The 17,254-nt window shown below is 45.9% G+C and overlaps 2 protein-coding genes across 4 annotated transcripts; one reads left to right on the top strand and one right to left on the bottom strand.

Annotated features, from left to right (window-relative positions):
- Window positions 1-759: 759 nt before the first annotated feature.
- 14-3-3epsilon (tyrosine 3-monooxygenase/tryptophan 5-monooxygenase activation protein epsilon) lies at window positions 760-12,711 on the top strand. 3 transcript variants are annotated; one of them, XM_025301412.1, is made up of 6 exons: window positions 3,208-3,429; window positions 5,017-5,041; window positions 6,239-6,545; window positions 6,673-7,016; window positions 8,050-8,116; window positions 8,200-12,711. In XM_025301412.1, exons 1-5 carry the CDS (start codon window positions 3,379-3,381, stop codon window positions 8,103-8,105), a joined length of 783 nt encoding a protein of 260 aa, XP_025157197.1. In that variant the 5' UTR covers window positions 3,208-3,378; the 3' UTR covers window positions 8,106-8,116; window positions 8,200-12,711. The 3 variants fall into 3 exon arrangements, with proteins under 3 accessions (XP_011144743.1, XP_025157197.1, XP_025157196.1); XM_025301411.1 differs by having other exon boundaries at window positions 3,209-3,429; window positions 8,050-11,169; XM_011146441.3 differs by lacking the exons at window positions 3,208-3,429; window positions 5,017-5,041 and adding an exon at window positions 760-1,091 and having other exon boundaries at window positions 8,050-11,169.
- LOC105186325 (uncharacterized) lies at window positions 12,578-17,141 on the bottom strand. Its single transcript, XM_011146430.3, has 6 exons — window positions 15,542-17,141; window positions 14,976-15,299; window positions 14,590-14,757; window positions 14,330-14,515; window positions 13,401-13,955; window positions 12,578-13,285 (listed from the first exon to the last, which is right to left on the bottom strand). Exons 1-6 carry the CDS (start codon window positions 16,637-16,639, stop codon window positions 12,926-12,928), a joined length of 2,691 nt encoding a protein of 896 aa, XP_011144732.1. The 5' UTR covers window positions 16,640-17,141; the 3' UTR covers window positions 12,578-12,925.
- Between the last annotated feature and the right edge of the window lie 113 nt (window positions 17,142-17,254).

The following is a 17,254-nucleotide window of genomic DNA, read 5'->3' as shown; positions in this document are numbered from 1 at the left end:
TATAATATATATGCGAAACTTTTTGTTCAAATAAATTTTATTGAACCAACGATGATATATATAGACATATATATATATGTGTGTGTGTATATATATATATATATATATATATATATATATAAATTAAACGCGGTTTGACCGTAGTAATTAAGCTCACAAAGTGCTTTATTTTATCTCATCTGATTTTCTTCGATCAAAAATAATCCTGCGCGCGAGTCGTATCCTCCCAATATCAATCTTCCTTTAATCTTTTCCTTCAGGTTTATATCATACCTGAAGTTATTTTTCCGCATACTTTTGAAAGAAAGAAATTGATGCAAGTGCTCATTTTTCAAGAAGTTTCGAGATTTTGCGGAAAAACCTGATGCCCTGACGACGAAATGAAAAGAATCACCCGTCGCAGCTATCGAATTTCTGTCGTGCCCGATTCGCTGGTTCGCGTTTCGGGCATTCCTCCCGTTCAAAAGCCGCGACGTTCTGCTATGCAATCGAGCGATCAAAAAACGAGGGTTACTGACAACAAAGACGACGAACGAGCGCCGGTGAATCTCCCAGGTCTTCAGGAATTCGCATTCCCGCGGCATGAAAACGAGGTTCAGGTCGAGACCGAGAGAAAATACTCGTCGGTCTGCCGGTTCGGCAGGAAACATGCGCATGTCGCCTTCGTCAGGATGGCGGCGGTGGCGGTGGCGGTGGCGGCGTCGGCGGCGGTGGCGATCGGATGACGTCACAGGCGTAGTAATACACGGGTGCGAACGCATGGCGAGAGCTGAGTCGAGCCGCAGAGCTGCTGCGCGAGAGAGACTGGGAACTGCTTTCGATTGTTGGCGGGCGCCGCCATCTTGGTCAGTGAGCTCGCGAGTGGCTGATAGGTTTTCGAGGAGGAGCGCAGCGCGGTGCAGCTTCGTGTTCGTGTTTCGGGCGGTCAGGCCGACAACGTCATATTTCGTGCGCGCGTTTCCCCTCGCGAGCGGAGCGTATTCTCCTCTGACAATACTGAGACCGGCGGAATCCGCGAGCATCCGAGATGTCGGAACGGGAGGACAACGTTTATAAGGCGAAACTGGCCGAGCAAGCGGAGCGCTATGACGGTGAGTGGATATCTCGCGCGAGGGCCCGTCGACGGCCGGCCGCGACTAGGTTCTCTGCCTCGTCGTCGTTGTCTACATCCGTGCTCTCTCTCTCTCTCTTTCTCTCTCTCTCTCTCTCTCTCTCTCTCGCGTGCGTGCCGTGCGTACGTACGTAGACGTAAGTGCGTGCATGCGTGCGTGCGTGGCCCGTGCCCCGCGCGAGGAGCACGCACGGTCGTGAGATTGCCCCGCGTGTGTACTACGCGTTAATTGGCCGCACACGCATCCTCTCGCGGAGCCGATCGATCGGCGATCGGCTTCGTCGACGGCGCGTCTCGGCGTCTCTCGCGTTCCGGGCAATCCGTCCGGCGCTCGGGAAGTCTCTGACGGGTAACCTTTCCCGTCCAAGGCAATGCCGAGTGGTGCTTGTCAAGTAGCCACGACGGCAAGAGCGTCGGGATCCTCGGCGACAGAGCGCTCGTGCTCCGGCCGCCGGCCGGAAAGGGCCGCGGGCGTTCCTTTGTGGTGGCGGCGCTCTGGGCGAAATCGCGATATCGACTCGTGTCATTCTCAGCGCGTCGAGGCCCGCCCTCGTCTCTATATCGGCCGACGACTCGTTCGCGAGCCCCGCTCGAAGCCGTCCTCGTCCGCACGATACTCACAGCCGACGCACCCCTCGCCCTCCGTACGTCGTGGTACGCGCGACGGGCACGTCGCTAAGGTGTGTGCTTTCGCTCGGGCCGACGGTCGCCTGACTCTTCGTCGCCAGATAAGCGACAAGTCGGTCTTTCATCGACGGCTGGCGTGACGCATTAAGTCTGTTCTCTGTCTTTCTCTCTCTCTCTCCCCCCTCTCTCCCTCCCTCCCTCTCTGTCTCTGTCTCTCGTCGACTGCATTTCCCCCGCGCTTCCTTTCTTTTCGATCGCTCTTCTCTTCTCTTCCCGTTCGTTTCCTTCGGAATATCTCGATATTACATTTATCTCGGTTTAATACTCTCTCTTTCTCTCTCATTCATACAAAGTCTGCTTATTTCAGTCCCGGCCGCGGTGCAGAAAGTGTAACCGTGGTGCAATTGAAAAGAACAGACCTATAGGCACGCACACGGCGTGGCGGCACGGCACAGCACGGCACGGCGCGGCTCGCCTTTGCTAATCGCCACCGGCTCATTATTTTACGGCCGACAAGAGTGGTGAGCGTCGCGTACACCGCCGTAGTATGCCGTCGCTCTTGATATTTCATCTGAAAAATGCCCACGCCGGGATAGACACGCCGAGCTGGCCCGATCGACCGATGAACGGAGAGAAAAAGAAAGAGACAGCAAGGGTGGGGGGAGGAAGGAAGAGAGAAAGAATGAGCGATGTTTCCCTCGAATCTTCGCCCCGGACTGTTCCAGCGATCCTTTAGGGCCTTTAGGTGCCGATTAACGCGCAGTCATAAAGAAGAAGGATCTCCTCGGATCATGGACTCATCCTGGTCCCTCCGCCAGACCCGACTCCGATCCCTTTTATATCATCTTCGGCCAAGCGGCACCTACGACGGAGCAGGATTCGACGTGGACGTGACATCGCAAGCAAAATGGACTCTACGAATGGAGTCGCAAGATTTGCGCGCGATTCCCCCCGTGGAGCTTTTGTCTTGCCTCGCCTCTGCCTCACCTCGCCTCGTCCCGTCTGATACTTTCGGCGGCGTTTCTGTCGACACCGCGACGGAGCGGAATGCCACGACTCTTACGGTGCATCCGTCGATCGACTTCTCGCTCGTCGTCATCCTCGCGATATCGACGCGACGGTGCGAAGAGAAGCGCCGATTATCGGATATTGTGGGCGTTCATATCGATTGCTACGCAGAGAGAAAGAGAGAGAGAGAGAGAGAGAGAAAACGAGAGCGCCTTGTCATTGTGCATTGCTTTCGGTAATAAAGGTACATCCGAGTCACCTCAGGATCCTTCCGCTGCCGCCTGCGGTGAAAGCAACGCGTGCTCGCGCAAGTGGGGAGAAACGATCGGCCCGGCGAAGAGGGATCACCGCGGGGAGGAAAGAAGAGGGTAGCGTGAAGAGAAAGAGAGAGAAGGCGGTCGAGCAGCAAGAGGGGGGGGGCGGTCAAATTTCTCCAATCTACGCCGCCGCGTGTGCGTTCGGTGCACACGCTTCTTCGTGTGTCTTTTTCTCGCGGGGTGATCTCGCGTAGACTACATACTTCTTCCTTCATCCTGGCGGCTGTTCTCATTCTCTCTTTCCTTCCATCTCTTGTTCTCCCGTTTCTCCTCGCTCCACCGGCTTCTCGAGGCGCGTGAAAATTTCAGTGAACAATGCACCTACACCTGTTTGACAGCGAATCACGCGGCATAGCTGACGAGCTGGTGAGAAAGAGAGAGAGAGAGGGAGAGGAGAAAGGGGGGTAAGACCCATTCGTTGAAACACGCGCAAAGTGTCTTATCGCGGGTAATTAACGAAACGTTTGACGCTGATGAGCAATTTAACGGTGGTAGAAGAGAGAGAAGGAACAATGCAAATGCTAACTGAATAACGTTCCTTTGTGATGTTCGAGGAACGAATCCGTTCTACGCGTTGCTTTGTGCGACGAGATCGACAGGTCTCGCGCAGCGATTTAGCGACAGAGCAGCGTTGATTGATGAATCCCTCTGTTCTTCTTTCTCCTCTTTCCGTAGTTTGTCCCGATGGACCTTTATCACGAAATCGATGGAACTAGCGAGTCCTTTATTTAAAATGCAAAGGCACAATGTTTTTGATCGGCCGAACGCCTGACGCAGTCGTTTTCATCGATGAGTTTTAGTCTCGACAAATGAGTCTGATCGAGGAATGTCACCTTTTTCCAGAATGTATTTTTCGATAATGAAATATCGGGGAATTTCGGTGACGTGCTTGATCGTTAAAGGTTCTTTAAAACGATTCGTTGTACTGTAGTCTCAAGAGAAATCTCCCGCGGACTGTCTATATAGTCTAAGAGAAATCTTTCAGATTTAATCATCGCACCACCGTGAAAGAAGAAAGATATTGAAGTGAAAAAATTTAGACGTGCGCATTTTCAGATACGCTTCTACATTATGACCTTGGTATTCTTTTCCGTAACTCTTTTCCAACGAATAAAAAGAGTTATAACTCCCGAAAAGAACACGAAAAGAACAGAGAAAGAGTCAAATTCTTATCTTAAATTAGAATGGAGAGAACTAGATTTAAGACTAATTAACAACGATCATTGATCCGTTGTCTCTTCCTAAATCATTACGTCGCCCATGGTATAAGACAAACACGAAGATTTAGTTCGGTGGTAGCTAACAGGGTTGCACGCTAATCGACGTTGGCGTAATCCTCTTGAGGGCGAAACCCAGCTAGAGACGATGTAATAATGTGACTGTTTCTTGTACGGGAGAATGAGGAGGGATGGTCGAATTTGAGGATATAGTTAAAGAGCGTACGTGAGTGAGTGAGTGAGAGAGAGAGAGAGAGAGAGAGAGGAACGAAAGGGTGGGTTTTGTAGAGGAACGGCCAAAGAGTGAGCAAAGGGATGGGAGAAGGTTGGCGGGAGGAAGAGGAAGAGGAAGAGAGAGAGAGAGAGAGAGAACAGAATGTAGGAGAGGGGTGGTTAGCAGAAGGAAAGTATTGATCTAGCCGCTATCCCACGTTTGCCGCACACCTCGACTTGTATATATTACCGTGTTCATTGTAACGCCCGCTTTACGTCACATTCATCACCCCCCATGAACTTGAGGCCACATACGTGGATGTATATCTGGTTGCGTGCGACGCATCATATCGATCCGCGTGATCGATTTACGCGTGCCTCCCTTCCCCCATATTTTTGCCCTTATTACGGATCTTCGGGTTTTAAGGAGTAACTCTCTTGTGTTCTTCCTCTCCCCTCCCCCTCCTCTCTCTTTCCCTCTTTCTCTTCAAGAGCACACGAAGTATATTCATTTCGTTTCAAGAGCACGAGATACAAGAGAACGCACGGTAATTACCGGAATGAGTGGATAGTTTCTTTGATTCGCGTTACCGTGCTTCGAATACTAACAAGTTGCAGTTTTGCATAACTATTTCCTATTATTCGAGCGATAGCGCCGTAAAACTAATTAAATACATGTTTAATTATCATATTTTCATGATCGTAAAGTCAATATCTGGATATATATGATTTGTCTTCGATCTCTCTCTTTCTCTCTCTCTCTCTCTCTCTCTCTCTCTCATCTATAAGTTTTACTTTCTTATATTTATAAGCTTCTAATTGTCTTTGTAATGATTGCTACACTTGATTTTTTTTTCTTCATCTTATCTTTGAAAAAGATTTGCATGGAATAAAAGTTTTGGGATTTTCTCTTTTCTCCATGTTTAACGTTTCAATGTCGATAAATCTGAGTTAACTTCATTAGTTCTTCATAGTTTCCTCAGCTTGAGTACTTAAGTACTTTACCCAAGTTACTTATTTGGTGAAGAACGATATTCCTCTGTTGAATATACTTCTAGCAAGAAATGATCGATTAAGAAATACTTGGCCGGATCTCTTAGAGCCGCAGGACATCCCTTTAAAACAAATTAATCGGCGCTTAAATTAATCAGCGCTCCTCTGCGATATGTCGCTCGTATGTACCGATAAATAGGTATTGGTGTGACTTCCGTGCAAAGTTCAAGGGGCAGCGGATTAATATATGTCGACGCGTTCATCCCCTTTACTCCGAAGGAACTCGACGCTTACCGTTTCATCCGAAGGGCACGTAACATTTTATAGGCCAAACGTTCACACGCCATTTAAACGAACAGGTTCACGAGCGATATGGTATTCACTTTGTACGTGAAGTGATTTGCGAAGAGAATACCTCAATAGAATCAAGTTTTTCAGGATAATTGTAAGGGTAATTGTAAGAGTTAGCATGAAAGAAAGAAAGAGAGAGAAAGAAACGGAGGGGAAGAGTGAGCAGTTTGTAAAATTTTTGATATAAAATATTTAGACTTGTAGTAATTTAATACATATAATGTGAAACTACAGTACGTATAGTGTGAAATTATAACGAGAATGTTGTTGCATTTTTCATGAAAATCTTGATAATTTTCCGGAGCAGTTACATCAATGATCTTGTTACGTAACGTAGAATAGCTGTGCGATACAATGAACAGGTGGAAACATTATATATTGTTTGTCGATACCGTTTACAGAGATGGTAGAAGCGATGAAGAAAGTGGCGTCGTTGGACGTTGAGCTCACCGTTGAAGAAAGGAACCTTCTCTCAGTGGCGTACAAAAATGTCATTGGCGCGAGAAGAGCCTCGTGGAGAATAATCTCGAGCATCGAGCAAAAGGAGGAGAACAAGGGTGCCGAGGGCAAACTAGAGATGATTCGTCAATATCGATCTCAAGTTGAAAAGGAGCTCAAGGATATCTGCGCCGATATCCTCGGCGTTCTGGACAAACATCTGATCCCGTGTGCCTCCACGGGAGAATCCAAAGTCTTCTATTATAAAATGTGAGCGTCCTTTCTATGTATTTAATACTTTACCTTTCTTTTCTGCTGGATTGAGTTTAGAGCCATTTAGAGTTAGATGGAAGTTAGAAGGACGACATGGAGAAATGTACTGATCCGTCGCTTTCAGGAAGGGTGATTACCATCGTTACTTGGCGGAATTCGCTATCGGAAACGACAGGAAGGAAGCAGCGGAGAACTCCCTGGTGGCGTACAAAGCGGCGAGTGACATCGCCATGACGGATTTGCCACCGACTCACCCCATTCGCCTAGGATTAGCACTCAACTTCTCCGTGTTCTACTACGAGATCCTCAATAGTCCCGATAGAGCGTGCCGCTTAGCAAAGGCGGCTTTCGACGACGCGATCGCTGAGCTTGACACGCTCTCCGAAGAAAGCTACAAAGATTCCACCCTTATAATGCAACTCCTCAGGGACAACCTCACCCTATGGACATCGGATATGCAAGGAGACGGTTAGTAGTGTGCCCTACCTTTTATAACGGGGGTAAAATCGTCACCTTAGGGAGACGGATGTATTTTGATTACGCTAGGACGCACGATGTTGCACGACGCACCGTCGCACCGCCCGCACGTGTCCGATCGATACGCGAGCAAATGCTACGCATTGTGCTAGGATGATCTTATCACAAATACTCTCCTCATCTCGCGCAATTTACGTTGCCTGTCCTGCACTTGATACGGCGCTTTTTCTTCTTTTTTTCTTTTTGCTCATGGATTTGCTCGAAATAGATACTTTCCTGCAAAGAAACTTGGACAGAAAGTTATCGCCCGACATCGAGTTCATCGATTTGCAGTTTCAATCTCTCAAAAGCCAATCTTATGTAACAAATTGAAGGAAGTACACGGCTTCTAGAGTGCATTTTGGTTAAAAAAAGAAGAACAAAAATTTGCACAACTTTTCTCCTCGTCTTTTTTTGAAAGAATATCATGCTCAAAGCAAAAGCGTCAACGTGATATTCTTGAGAGATTATGGAGTGACAATTATTTTTCTTATCTGCTGGCAGATAAACAGGCAGTTGTGAGCCTTAAAAGTACATTGGTCGCTGCAAGGAATTGGAATATTCTGACCCTTGTAAATTTTTCTTCTTGTTGTCACATTGCCAATCTGTATTATTTAACACCTATTGTTTTGCAAAAAATCAAACTGCGTACAACTTTTGAACATTAATTTGTAATTTAGAATCCGAGTCTGATCAACCGGGTGATAGCGCTGTTGATATCAACGATGCCTGAACGTAGTCACACCTGTTTTTCTAATGTCCCTCTTCCCCTCTTCCACACAGCATGCATATACCGGGTGAGCCGTACATGATCTTAACATTTTTTCGCAATTGTCAATTGTTTGGTAAGGAACGTAATGAGAGAAAAACGATAAACAAACGTCGTGACCAACAACCAGTTTGACGGTTCACGATGATTAAATAAAGATACGCACTTGACACGAGGTCAAGCACTAATAGACTCGTATCTATATCTGTTGTGCAGGTGAAGGAGAACAGAAGGAGCAACTGCAAGACGTAGAAGATCAGGACGTATCGTAACTTTAACTGTAGTGAGTGTTATCTTACGTATATAAAACTGAGACAAAAAAAAAACTCTTAATAACTCATAAGCAAAAGAAAAAAAACAATTCAGCAGGTGGCAGTTCGGGATGGGAAGGGGAGATCTTTTAGAAATTCGCGTGATCTTTGAGGAAAACAAGAAAAAAAACAAAACACACGCACCGTTACGATTATTTTGAGACAAAGCAAGCAACAGCAGCAACAGTAACAACAGCAACAAAAAAGATAACAAATCATTAATATAATAAATAAATTCATTCGGTTGTATTATAAAACACACACATACACACAATTGAGTTAAAATACGGAGTACGCAGAAAGTAATGAGTAAACAAAAAAAGGACACACATTCTGCGGTAAATAGAGACTGCAAAGCATTTAGGAGAGAAGGAGAGAGAGAGAGAGAGAGAGAGAGAGGGAGAGGGAGAGAGAGAGAGAAAAAAAAAGAAAGAAAGAAAGTGGCACTTTTTAATCGCCCCCGTTTTTTGCGTATCGAGAGGAAACACCGTCTTTGCACTGTGCATGCGTCCGATCAAAATTCTATCGACGTCGAGAAGATCGAGACGACGGTGACACCGACCATCGACTGGCAGCCTCGAAAAATTCCAGTTGCATTTCCGGATTGCGCACGGCGTAGAGTGGTACGTCGTTCTCGGGTAAAAATGTTCGGTCTCTGCCCACAATCTCAGTGAGAGTGAGAGATTTTGTGTGTCACACACAAACACGCATACATACATAAAACGCGTCCGCGCGCCTTATCTGTTCTTTGCAATAAAAAAAGAGGCACGGATGCTCGATGTCACCAAGACGCATCGCGTGTGTGTGTGTGTGTTCGTCTATTCTCATACCTGTACCTGTTCCACCACGTACCCGCTCCTATCCTCGAGAATTCCCTCTTCGTCCCGCTCCCTCTGCCCCCTTGAAACCTCGCTTTTTTACTGCGCGTATGGTCGTCTCGCGTATATAATGTAATAATCGCTACCGGTGTTTTTATTAGTGTACGCGTGTAAGTCGAGTTTATATAGAAATTGGGTTCACCTCAAGGTATGAAACACTGGCGTCTTCGCGGGAATAGCGGCGGCGCGGCGCCGTCATGCTACAGTTGCTAAGACGGACCTCGCTTTCGAGCTTGTACTCTGTAATAAGATACGATGTACTTCCGACGAAATCCGATTCGAGTGTAACATTACACACCCACACATGCGCACATACCCGCGCACACACTCACACACACGTACACAGCCGACTAAAAAAAAAAAAAGAAAAAGGAAAGAAAAGAAATTAAGAGAACAGAAACGCATCTTATAAATTTTTGGTACATAACCGATGGTATGTCAGAAGAAAGGAATGTACCGCCTCACTTCGATCACTCCTTCTGTACCTCGTTGTAAACACACACCAACACACATCGTTTGCCCGAGCTTTCGGTAGAGGAAGGGAAAATACAGAGATAAAAAAGAAAAAAATGAGTCTGTGTCGGCGCAAAGATCCGGTGAACGAGCGAGGCGGATGGTTAAAATTTCCGGCGCGGTGACTCGCAATTTCTTCGTTACTCTTACACGCGTCTCATACGCGTGGGACGAGCGCGTTTTTATCGCGTCAAGCTTGCGACGAGCATCGTGACGAGAAAAAAAAGAAAAGGAAAGAGCGAAAAATCGCGAGGAGGAACGAGAGGAAAAAAAAGAGTAAAAGAGAAAAGGGGAAAATTACGTTATAACGTAGGTGAGCCTCTTTTTAGCATTACGTTACTCACAGCAAAGCAAATAACTATCTAGCTAGTCTGTAATGTGGTTGTACGTTTTCATACGCCCGTTGTGTAAACTAATATCGATTGCTGTGGTATAAGTGACAGAATAAATGACTGTACCTCGACTTTTTCCACCCACGCGCGCACCATACACATATACACTCACACACATGTGTGCGCGCGTTTGCGCTCGTATTTGACGTACGCACGCATACACACAAAGGGATTGTCCGAATTCGTGTGCGACAATGTATATCGGGAAAATTCGTAGGAAGAAAATAACCAACATGTAACTTCGTACTTTGTGTCTTCTCGCGACTTTTCCGCCGTGGTGTGCAATTTTTCGAATTTTTCAGACATGGCGTGTGTGTGTATGTGTGTGTGTGTGTGTATGTGTGTGTGTGCGCGCGCACTCGTACACACACACACACATACGCGCGCATGTGCGCACGCACACATACACTCACTCAAAACACAACACAGAGATATTGTCTTTTCCATCCAGATACACGATAATCAGTCCGTGTCTGTAATTATCCATCTGCCGATTCATCGACGAGAGCCATTCCATCGACGTTTTTACGTTGAGACATTCCATTCTTCTTCTTGTACTAAGAAGTCTGTCGGAATCGTAGATTTACAGTGAAAAAAAATATACTCTTTCTTCAAACCGACGAGGTAAGCTTAGCGTTACGATTACTACTGACCATTTTACGCATTAAACCTATCTAGTTATTATAGAGCTAGAATTACCAAAATCCATTTAAGCTCAGTTTTCTCGCTGATAATGCGACGGAAGAGAAAAAAAAGATACAAAAAAGAGACTGGAGACGCCGAATAAGCGCAGCAAAAAAGCGAAGAAGTTCGACAGTAACAATAACAAAAGCAACAATAACAATCCAGAGAGAGAGACACATGCGGTTTGCAAGCTCCGCGCGCTGTGAAACAAGCAAAAAAGAAATTTGGTGTCCATCGCGCCCCTGTATTTAGGTATTATAACGATTATAAAATTGATGATCGTGTTACAAACGATACGTTATGAGAAAATAAGTCAAAGTAATATCAATTGACAACCGTAAAAAGTAAGTAAGTATATTTGCGAAATGTGTAATTGTAAGAGCGTAATAAGTAAGATATAAGAAGAAAAAACGAACGAAGAAAGAAAGAAAAAAAAAGAAACAGAAAAGACCAATCTCGACGCGAAGGATCATCTGAGTGGACAGGTAGGATCGACTCGTGTGTAGCACACGACGATGATCGAAGTTGCTTATTAACCGAGAAAGAGAGAGAGAGACAGGATTAAATCGCGCGAAAACTGTGCAGGTGCAGGTAAACAGAGCTCTAAATTAAGAACTGCGGAGCCAGAGCGGAAGCTATCGTAGGCTATAAACGCACGCGCATATATAAATATATATTTCATACTTTGAAATATACATGTGTATGTGTGTGTGGGTAGTGTATGTGTATATGTACACACACATACATCACACACGCAGAGTGTAACTGAGAGACGGGTGGCCAAACTTTGGAAGCGTGATCCGTTCATTTTGTCGCACGAAGTGATGCCGCAACTTGCTGAAGTTATTCGCTACGCTTTCGTCACATCGAGTGTCGAATCGCTAAAATTGTCCAAAATTATTCGTTATATGATTTCGTCACGGCAAGTTTACTGATATTGCCTGGATCATTCGCTATAATTCCGTCACGCAAAACGTTAACGCGAAAATGTCGAAATGTTTCTTCGATCAAAAATACAAGGGATTTAAATCGAGAGGACATGCGACTACACGGTCCAGTTGTCTCTTCTTTCGTCCTCGAGACAAGTAGGATATGCTCTTCTCGAGCTCGGCCGGCCGCTTCGGTTGCATGCTGCATGTGTGCGTGTATTTCAAAGAGTACGTATAAGTATCTGTGCGGCAACAAATGTTTTAAGAGAATTAAGTACGTAAACGCGTCAGTGGCAACGAATGGTGATAGTGATCTCCGAACGGCGATGAATGATCAGCCGGACAATCTGATTACTCATTCATAGGCTGGATCAGAGGTCGTCTTCTCGATCACTCCGGATTGATCGCTTTTCGAACGACACAAATTTCCCACGAGCAAGCTGAGCTCTTACTCATCTCTCGTGGATCTCTTCTGTTAAACAGCATTTCACAGCGTTGCGCGAACTTGAAAAAACGTGTTATTTTCTTCGTTCGACCAGCGATTGCGAGAGAGCCAGTTTCCTTCGTGAAGTTCTTTCGATTCATGGAGTCCAATTTTGCTCACAAAGAATCGGCGATATGCGCCGAGGAAACCAATTAAAGCTAGCTAGGATCGAAAACTGCGAGAAAACACGGCTTTTATCTCGTGTGTGTTCGAGCGAGAAAAATAACTCTTTGAATGTTACAAAAACCATTGTAAGGAGCTGACAGATGCTATCCACAACAATCCGAAGGCGCTGATTTTGAGCATCCGTTTTGTCCTACTGCACCTTTGAACGGTAAAACAAAGCGAAAGGTCGTGAAAAATCAGTCGACTGTCACTCACCTTCGGACGCGCACACGTTGATTCTTATTGTCTAACGAATTGAAATTTGCGTCGACGCAGCGATCAGTCGAAGGAGGGAGAGAAGAAGAGATCCGCTGATCACCATGAACGAATAATGAAGCGAAGCGCAGCGTGGCTCATCGCTCCTCGGAGGACTAATTTTGCGTTTTTCTTTTTTCTTTCTTTGGATCCGCATGCATTCTTATCGCTCTGTACTACAATCTCGATGCAGTTACATCGGATACGATCTTTTTTCTGTAAAACCACAGACACATAAAAGCTACAAATAAAGTAATTACGAATCTATGCTCTCGTAAGTTTTATTAAAAAAGAAAAATATATCTCGGGACTCTCGAGCTTCCGGCGCGACCGGCCAGTCACAGGAGAATCACTAGTCGCTTCTTCGGCCGCTCGATACGAAGGGCTTGGAGCCTAACGAGTCCGATGAACGCGTGTATTTTATATCCCGTTTCGTTGAGATGCGTCTGCGTGTCGATTTGAGACTTAACATTCTGTACAATCATGCAATCGCGGATTGCGACTGGCTGTGCTTGAGCGTTTCAAGCGACTGAGGTCGCCCATCGTCCTTCGTGAAGTCGTGGTCGCGAAAGCTGATCGATCCTGACAGCAGCCTCCTCGGTCCACGTCGGTTTATGTCCACCTGCCGCAGGATGCGCTCCAGATTGCCCTCCGATCCGGTCGTGATCGGCGACAGACTGAGAGTTGGCACGGTACGGCTCTTCACGATCCGCCCGTTCCTCGGCGATCTTCCGGCCTGGTCGTTACTTCTACGTCTGGCGGATTTCAACTTGACATTGCGCAACATATCCAAGGACACGACTGGTCCTCTTGGGCCCGGTATGGTGTTTCGCCTGTTGTCCTAAAATGTAAACAGTTATCTATCTCTGCCTTGAAAATTTTTCTCACATAATGCTTTAGAAATTAATTGCGTTAACGTTCTATCAATGGCTCTTGCTCACTGGGTTCAGCGATACCTTAATACTTTGCGGAGCTTTCTTTAGAGTGACTTTCAAGAGATCTTCGACGGTGATGCTAGGCCTATTCAACAACGGCGTGGAACACTTTCTCGTGGGTGTCACACTATTCCTGTTGTTCATGTTGCTATTTGGGGTTGTCGGTGTTATCGATGAAAATTGAAAGGAGGCGGAAAGGAAAGGAGTAGGTGGAAGAGGAGGGGGAGGAGGAGGAAGAACTGACGATAATGGCGGTGGCGGAGGTGGAGGTGGAGGTGGAAGTGATGACAACGGCTGCATCGATGATGCTGATTCTGTAGTGTGTTTTGGTGAAAGTACCAAGGAGGGTGGTGGTGGAGAAAGCGAAGATGGAAAGCGAGAAGAGAGCGAAGAACACGAAGTGGCCGAAGAGACTTGTCGCGCAGATTTCAATCGAATTTCCTCCAATGCTTCGTGCAACTTTTTCAGCTCCTGCGTTAGCGCTATATTGTTCTCATTCATTTTCCTGCTGATTTCACGAACGCTATCCACTTCCGCCGTCACGACGCCGAGGACAGCTTCGATGCCTGTCCGTACCTACAACGTAAGCCGAAGAACGATCAGTGGGAGAAAGTTTTTTCTGAGCAGTATTCATAGTCAGATCTTACAGAGTATTCCATAATTCGTGTCTATTATTTAGGTGTCTATTATTAGGGGGTAGCCATTACTCATAGAGAAAAAGTTTGACTTTTGGGTTTTTAACATTATATATTTTTGAAATTAACTCTCAGATTAAAATTCTGTCCGAGTAAAGTCTAGTTGAAATTGAAGTGACCCTTGTTACACACCAAATTATTACCTAACCAAATAAACGTGTAACGTTTATTTGGTGTGTAACACACAAAGAAACGTATAACTCATATAAAAAAAAATGGCATAACACTAATATCTTTGTTAAGCATGCCGTGCACCTGCACGAACTCCGTCGAGAGACGTGTTACTTTCTCCGACATTACGCACAGCATCTGCTCGTTTTCGGAACGTAACATGACTATCAGATGGCCGAATTCTTTCATTTGAAGACTCTGGCTTGAGATATGATCCCCGGACGAAAACGAAACGGACGAGACGATCACCCGTCGCAGTTTCTTGTAACCCTGAAAGTTGATTATTGACAAGTGAAGTCGTTATTTCAAGCTTGGTTAGCTCATAGAAACCTTCGGAAATTTACATTAGTCAGCATGTGCAACAGTTTCCTCATCAGCCAAATGCAGAATGCGGCCACTTTCCTGATCACTATGTAAGAAATATTTCGGGATTGAGACGGGTGACCCCGAGAACGTGGTGTCGCGATGCTTCGCGATATGCGGCACATATAAGTGCCATCTTGATATTCCACCTATATTCATCCAGAAATGAGCAATTAATTATTAATAAACTGAATCAAATCAAATTGATCCTAGCTAAGTATTAAATTTAGTTAAATTATATAAATATTTTAGTTAAACTATATTCAGTTAAATTAAATCAAATGAAATTTAAGTTAAATTAAATTATTAGAGTTACCAGAAGGATAATAGCGCGTTTGTAAATTTACAAGAACGAACGAAACGTTACTTCTCGCGGATGGCTGCCACAGCCATCGGACACAGCGAGCAGGTCAACGCTGGAGGTCGGCGTTGATTCCGAGGACGAGCAACTGTCCCAGCGCGTTTTGATGCAAACCGGCAAATTCAGAGGATATAAATGCTTCTCGCTCTTATTCTGTCGTTCTGGCGGCAACATCGGGTCGTTCGTCCTGTCGACCGCGCGAGCCATCGCCGGTTGTTTTTGCTTTCCTTTCGCTTCCTCGTCCTCGTCTTCGAATTTTAAGATCCCGCGGCACCGGTGTGTCGATCGTGACGATCCGCTGCAAGGCGTAACGGATCCCTCCTGCCGACACTTCCAAATAAATCTAATCTTTATCTGATGAACGATGAACGTAAAGTTTTTAACATTAAAGTTTTTGTTATCATTGTTACTTTGAAATATTAATTTTATGTGTATCCTCTGGAAAGTTTTCATTAAATAATAATAAAATAATAAAATAATAAAATATAATAATTTTTATTATATATATATTCTATATATAAAAAATATATATTTTTAAGTAAAATATATATTTCTCGAAAAGTCTTGCTTACTGCGTTCGTTTCGGTTCTCTTCGTTCTCCGCGGCGACTCGTCTGGTTTCGCTTGACATTCGTTTGCGAATACATTCTGGGTGGTCTTACGAGCCGCAGAACCATTGCGATTCCTCGTGCTCTTCGGCGACAATAAGGATGTGTGAAACGAGGCGACCGACGACGATGACGACGAGGATGACTGCGGCGGCGATGTTGTCATTGAAACGTAACGAAACTTTCGATTACTGCAGGAGAACCTGCGTTTGGCGAACAAGGGCGCGACGCCCTTGCCGCAGATCTTCCGGTTCAGCCGCTGCAAGTAAGCGAAGATCTTCCGAAATTCGCGCCAACTCGCGAAGGAGGGCCCACCGTTCCTCATCCCTGCGGCGTCCCGGTTCCTTTCGTCATTTTTCTGCCCCGTTGCCGTCCCGACCGCGCACACCTCGTCGTATCCGTCGACAGTTTCGCAGACCAACGACTCGAGCGGCTCAAACTCGTGGCTGAATTCACCGCTCTGCTGTGACTTCATCGGGTGCGTGGGTGCGATGCACCTGCTCTGCAACTCGCCGACCGCCACATCGAGCAGCGGGGTCATCTCGTGGGTGGTACGACATTCAGCGATCGCCGTCTCCATTGCTGACGACGATTGCTCCTCGCCCAGATAGTTCTCTATCTCGCGCGCGAGATCATCATTCATCGAAAGCGTCTTGTCCAACATGTAACAATCGTCCATCTTCTTGGACCCATAAGGATCATCTTCTCGCCTGCAAGTCCACTCCTCCTGGACGAGCGGTCGTCTCTCGCGCTCCCCGCCTGACGCGACGTTACATTCTTCGTCGTCGTCGTCGTGCTCGTATGCATCCCTCGGACTGAGTTTCACTCGGGAAATCTTCGAGATGATCTCGGGACTGAGTTCCTCGGGCTGCAACAGTTCCACCTGCGGTGACTCGTACAGCACCGACTCCGGGGAACGTCGGTGCGAGTTTATCGTGACCTCGGTCGGCGAGCTGGGGGAAAAAGAGGGCTGCTGCGTTGTCATCAAGCGAGCATTCTCCCGGAACGACTCGCGGACCTCGTAAAACGAGGTCTCTTGTCGTGTTCGTTTACGCCTCGCCATCGCACAATTATAGTCTTCACATTGCCAAAATATCGTCGTTATTACATATAAGGCAAAACATCACGTGCAAGTTAGTGGAATCGAACATAAATATCACCCAATTCGCTCTCTGCTTGCGGTGTCGACGTTGCAGCGATCAATTCGGCCCGGACTTGTCACGCCGCATTTTCGCGCACATTCGCAGCGGCGAAGGAATCATCGTTAACTTCAACGTTCGATGTTCACTCGATACCTGTGTCAAGGTTACATGCCAACCTGTGTATATTTCTATTATTTGTCTGGTGTTTATACGCGACGACGATGTGACTTTCCGTCGTGCGCGCGCAAATTCAGCAGCTAAGTTCGTTATTTCGACAATTTGTCTTCTCAGGTATTGTTCGATCGCAATTCAGGTATCGCTGGGATTGATTTTAATCGAAAATAATCTGATTTAATCTGGAATTTAGAAGAGAATCCAGATTTCACCTCGAGAAGAAACATCGTTGCGAACAAAACGGAAATATTACAAAAAGAAGAAAAAAATCACGCTTAATCATAAGAATATTTATTTAAGTTTTTACTACATTGTACAAGACGGTTCCATGAAAAGAAATTTTAATTACAACCTTTCGTGTT

Source organism: Harpegnathos saltator, unplaced genomic scaffold, assembly GCF_003227715.2.
Source record: "Harpegnathos saltator strain DR-91 unplaced genomic scaffold, Hsal_v8.6 scaffold414, whole genome shotgun sequence".
Taxonomy (NCBI): domain Eukaryota; kingdom Metazoa; phylum Arthropoda; class Insecta; order Hymenoptera; family Formicidae; genus Harpegnathos; species Harpegnathos saltator.
The sequence above is the reverse complement of the archived record's forward strand: the minus strand, read 5'-3'. Positions and strand labels throughout refer to the sequence as shown.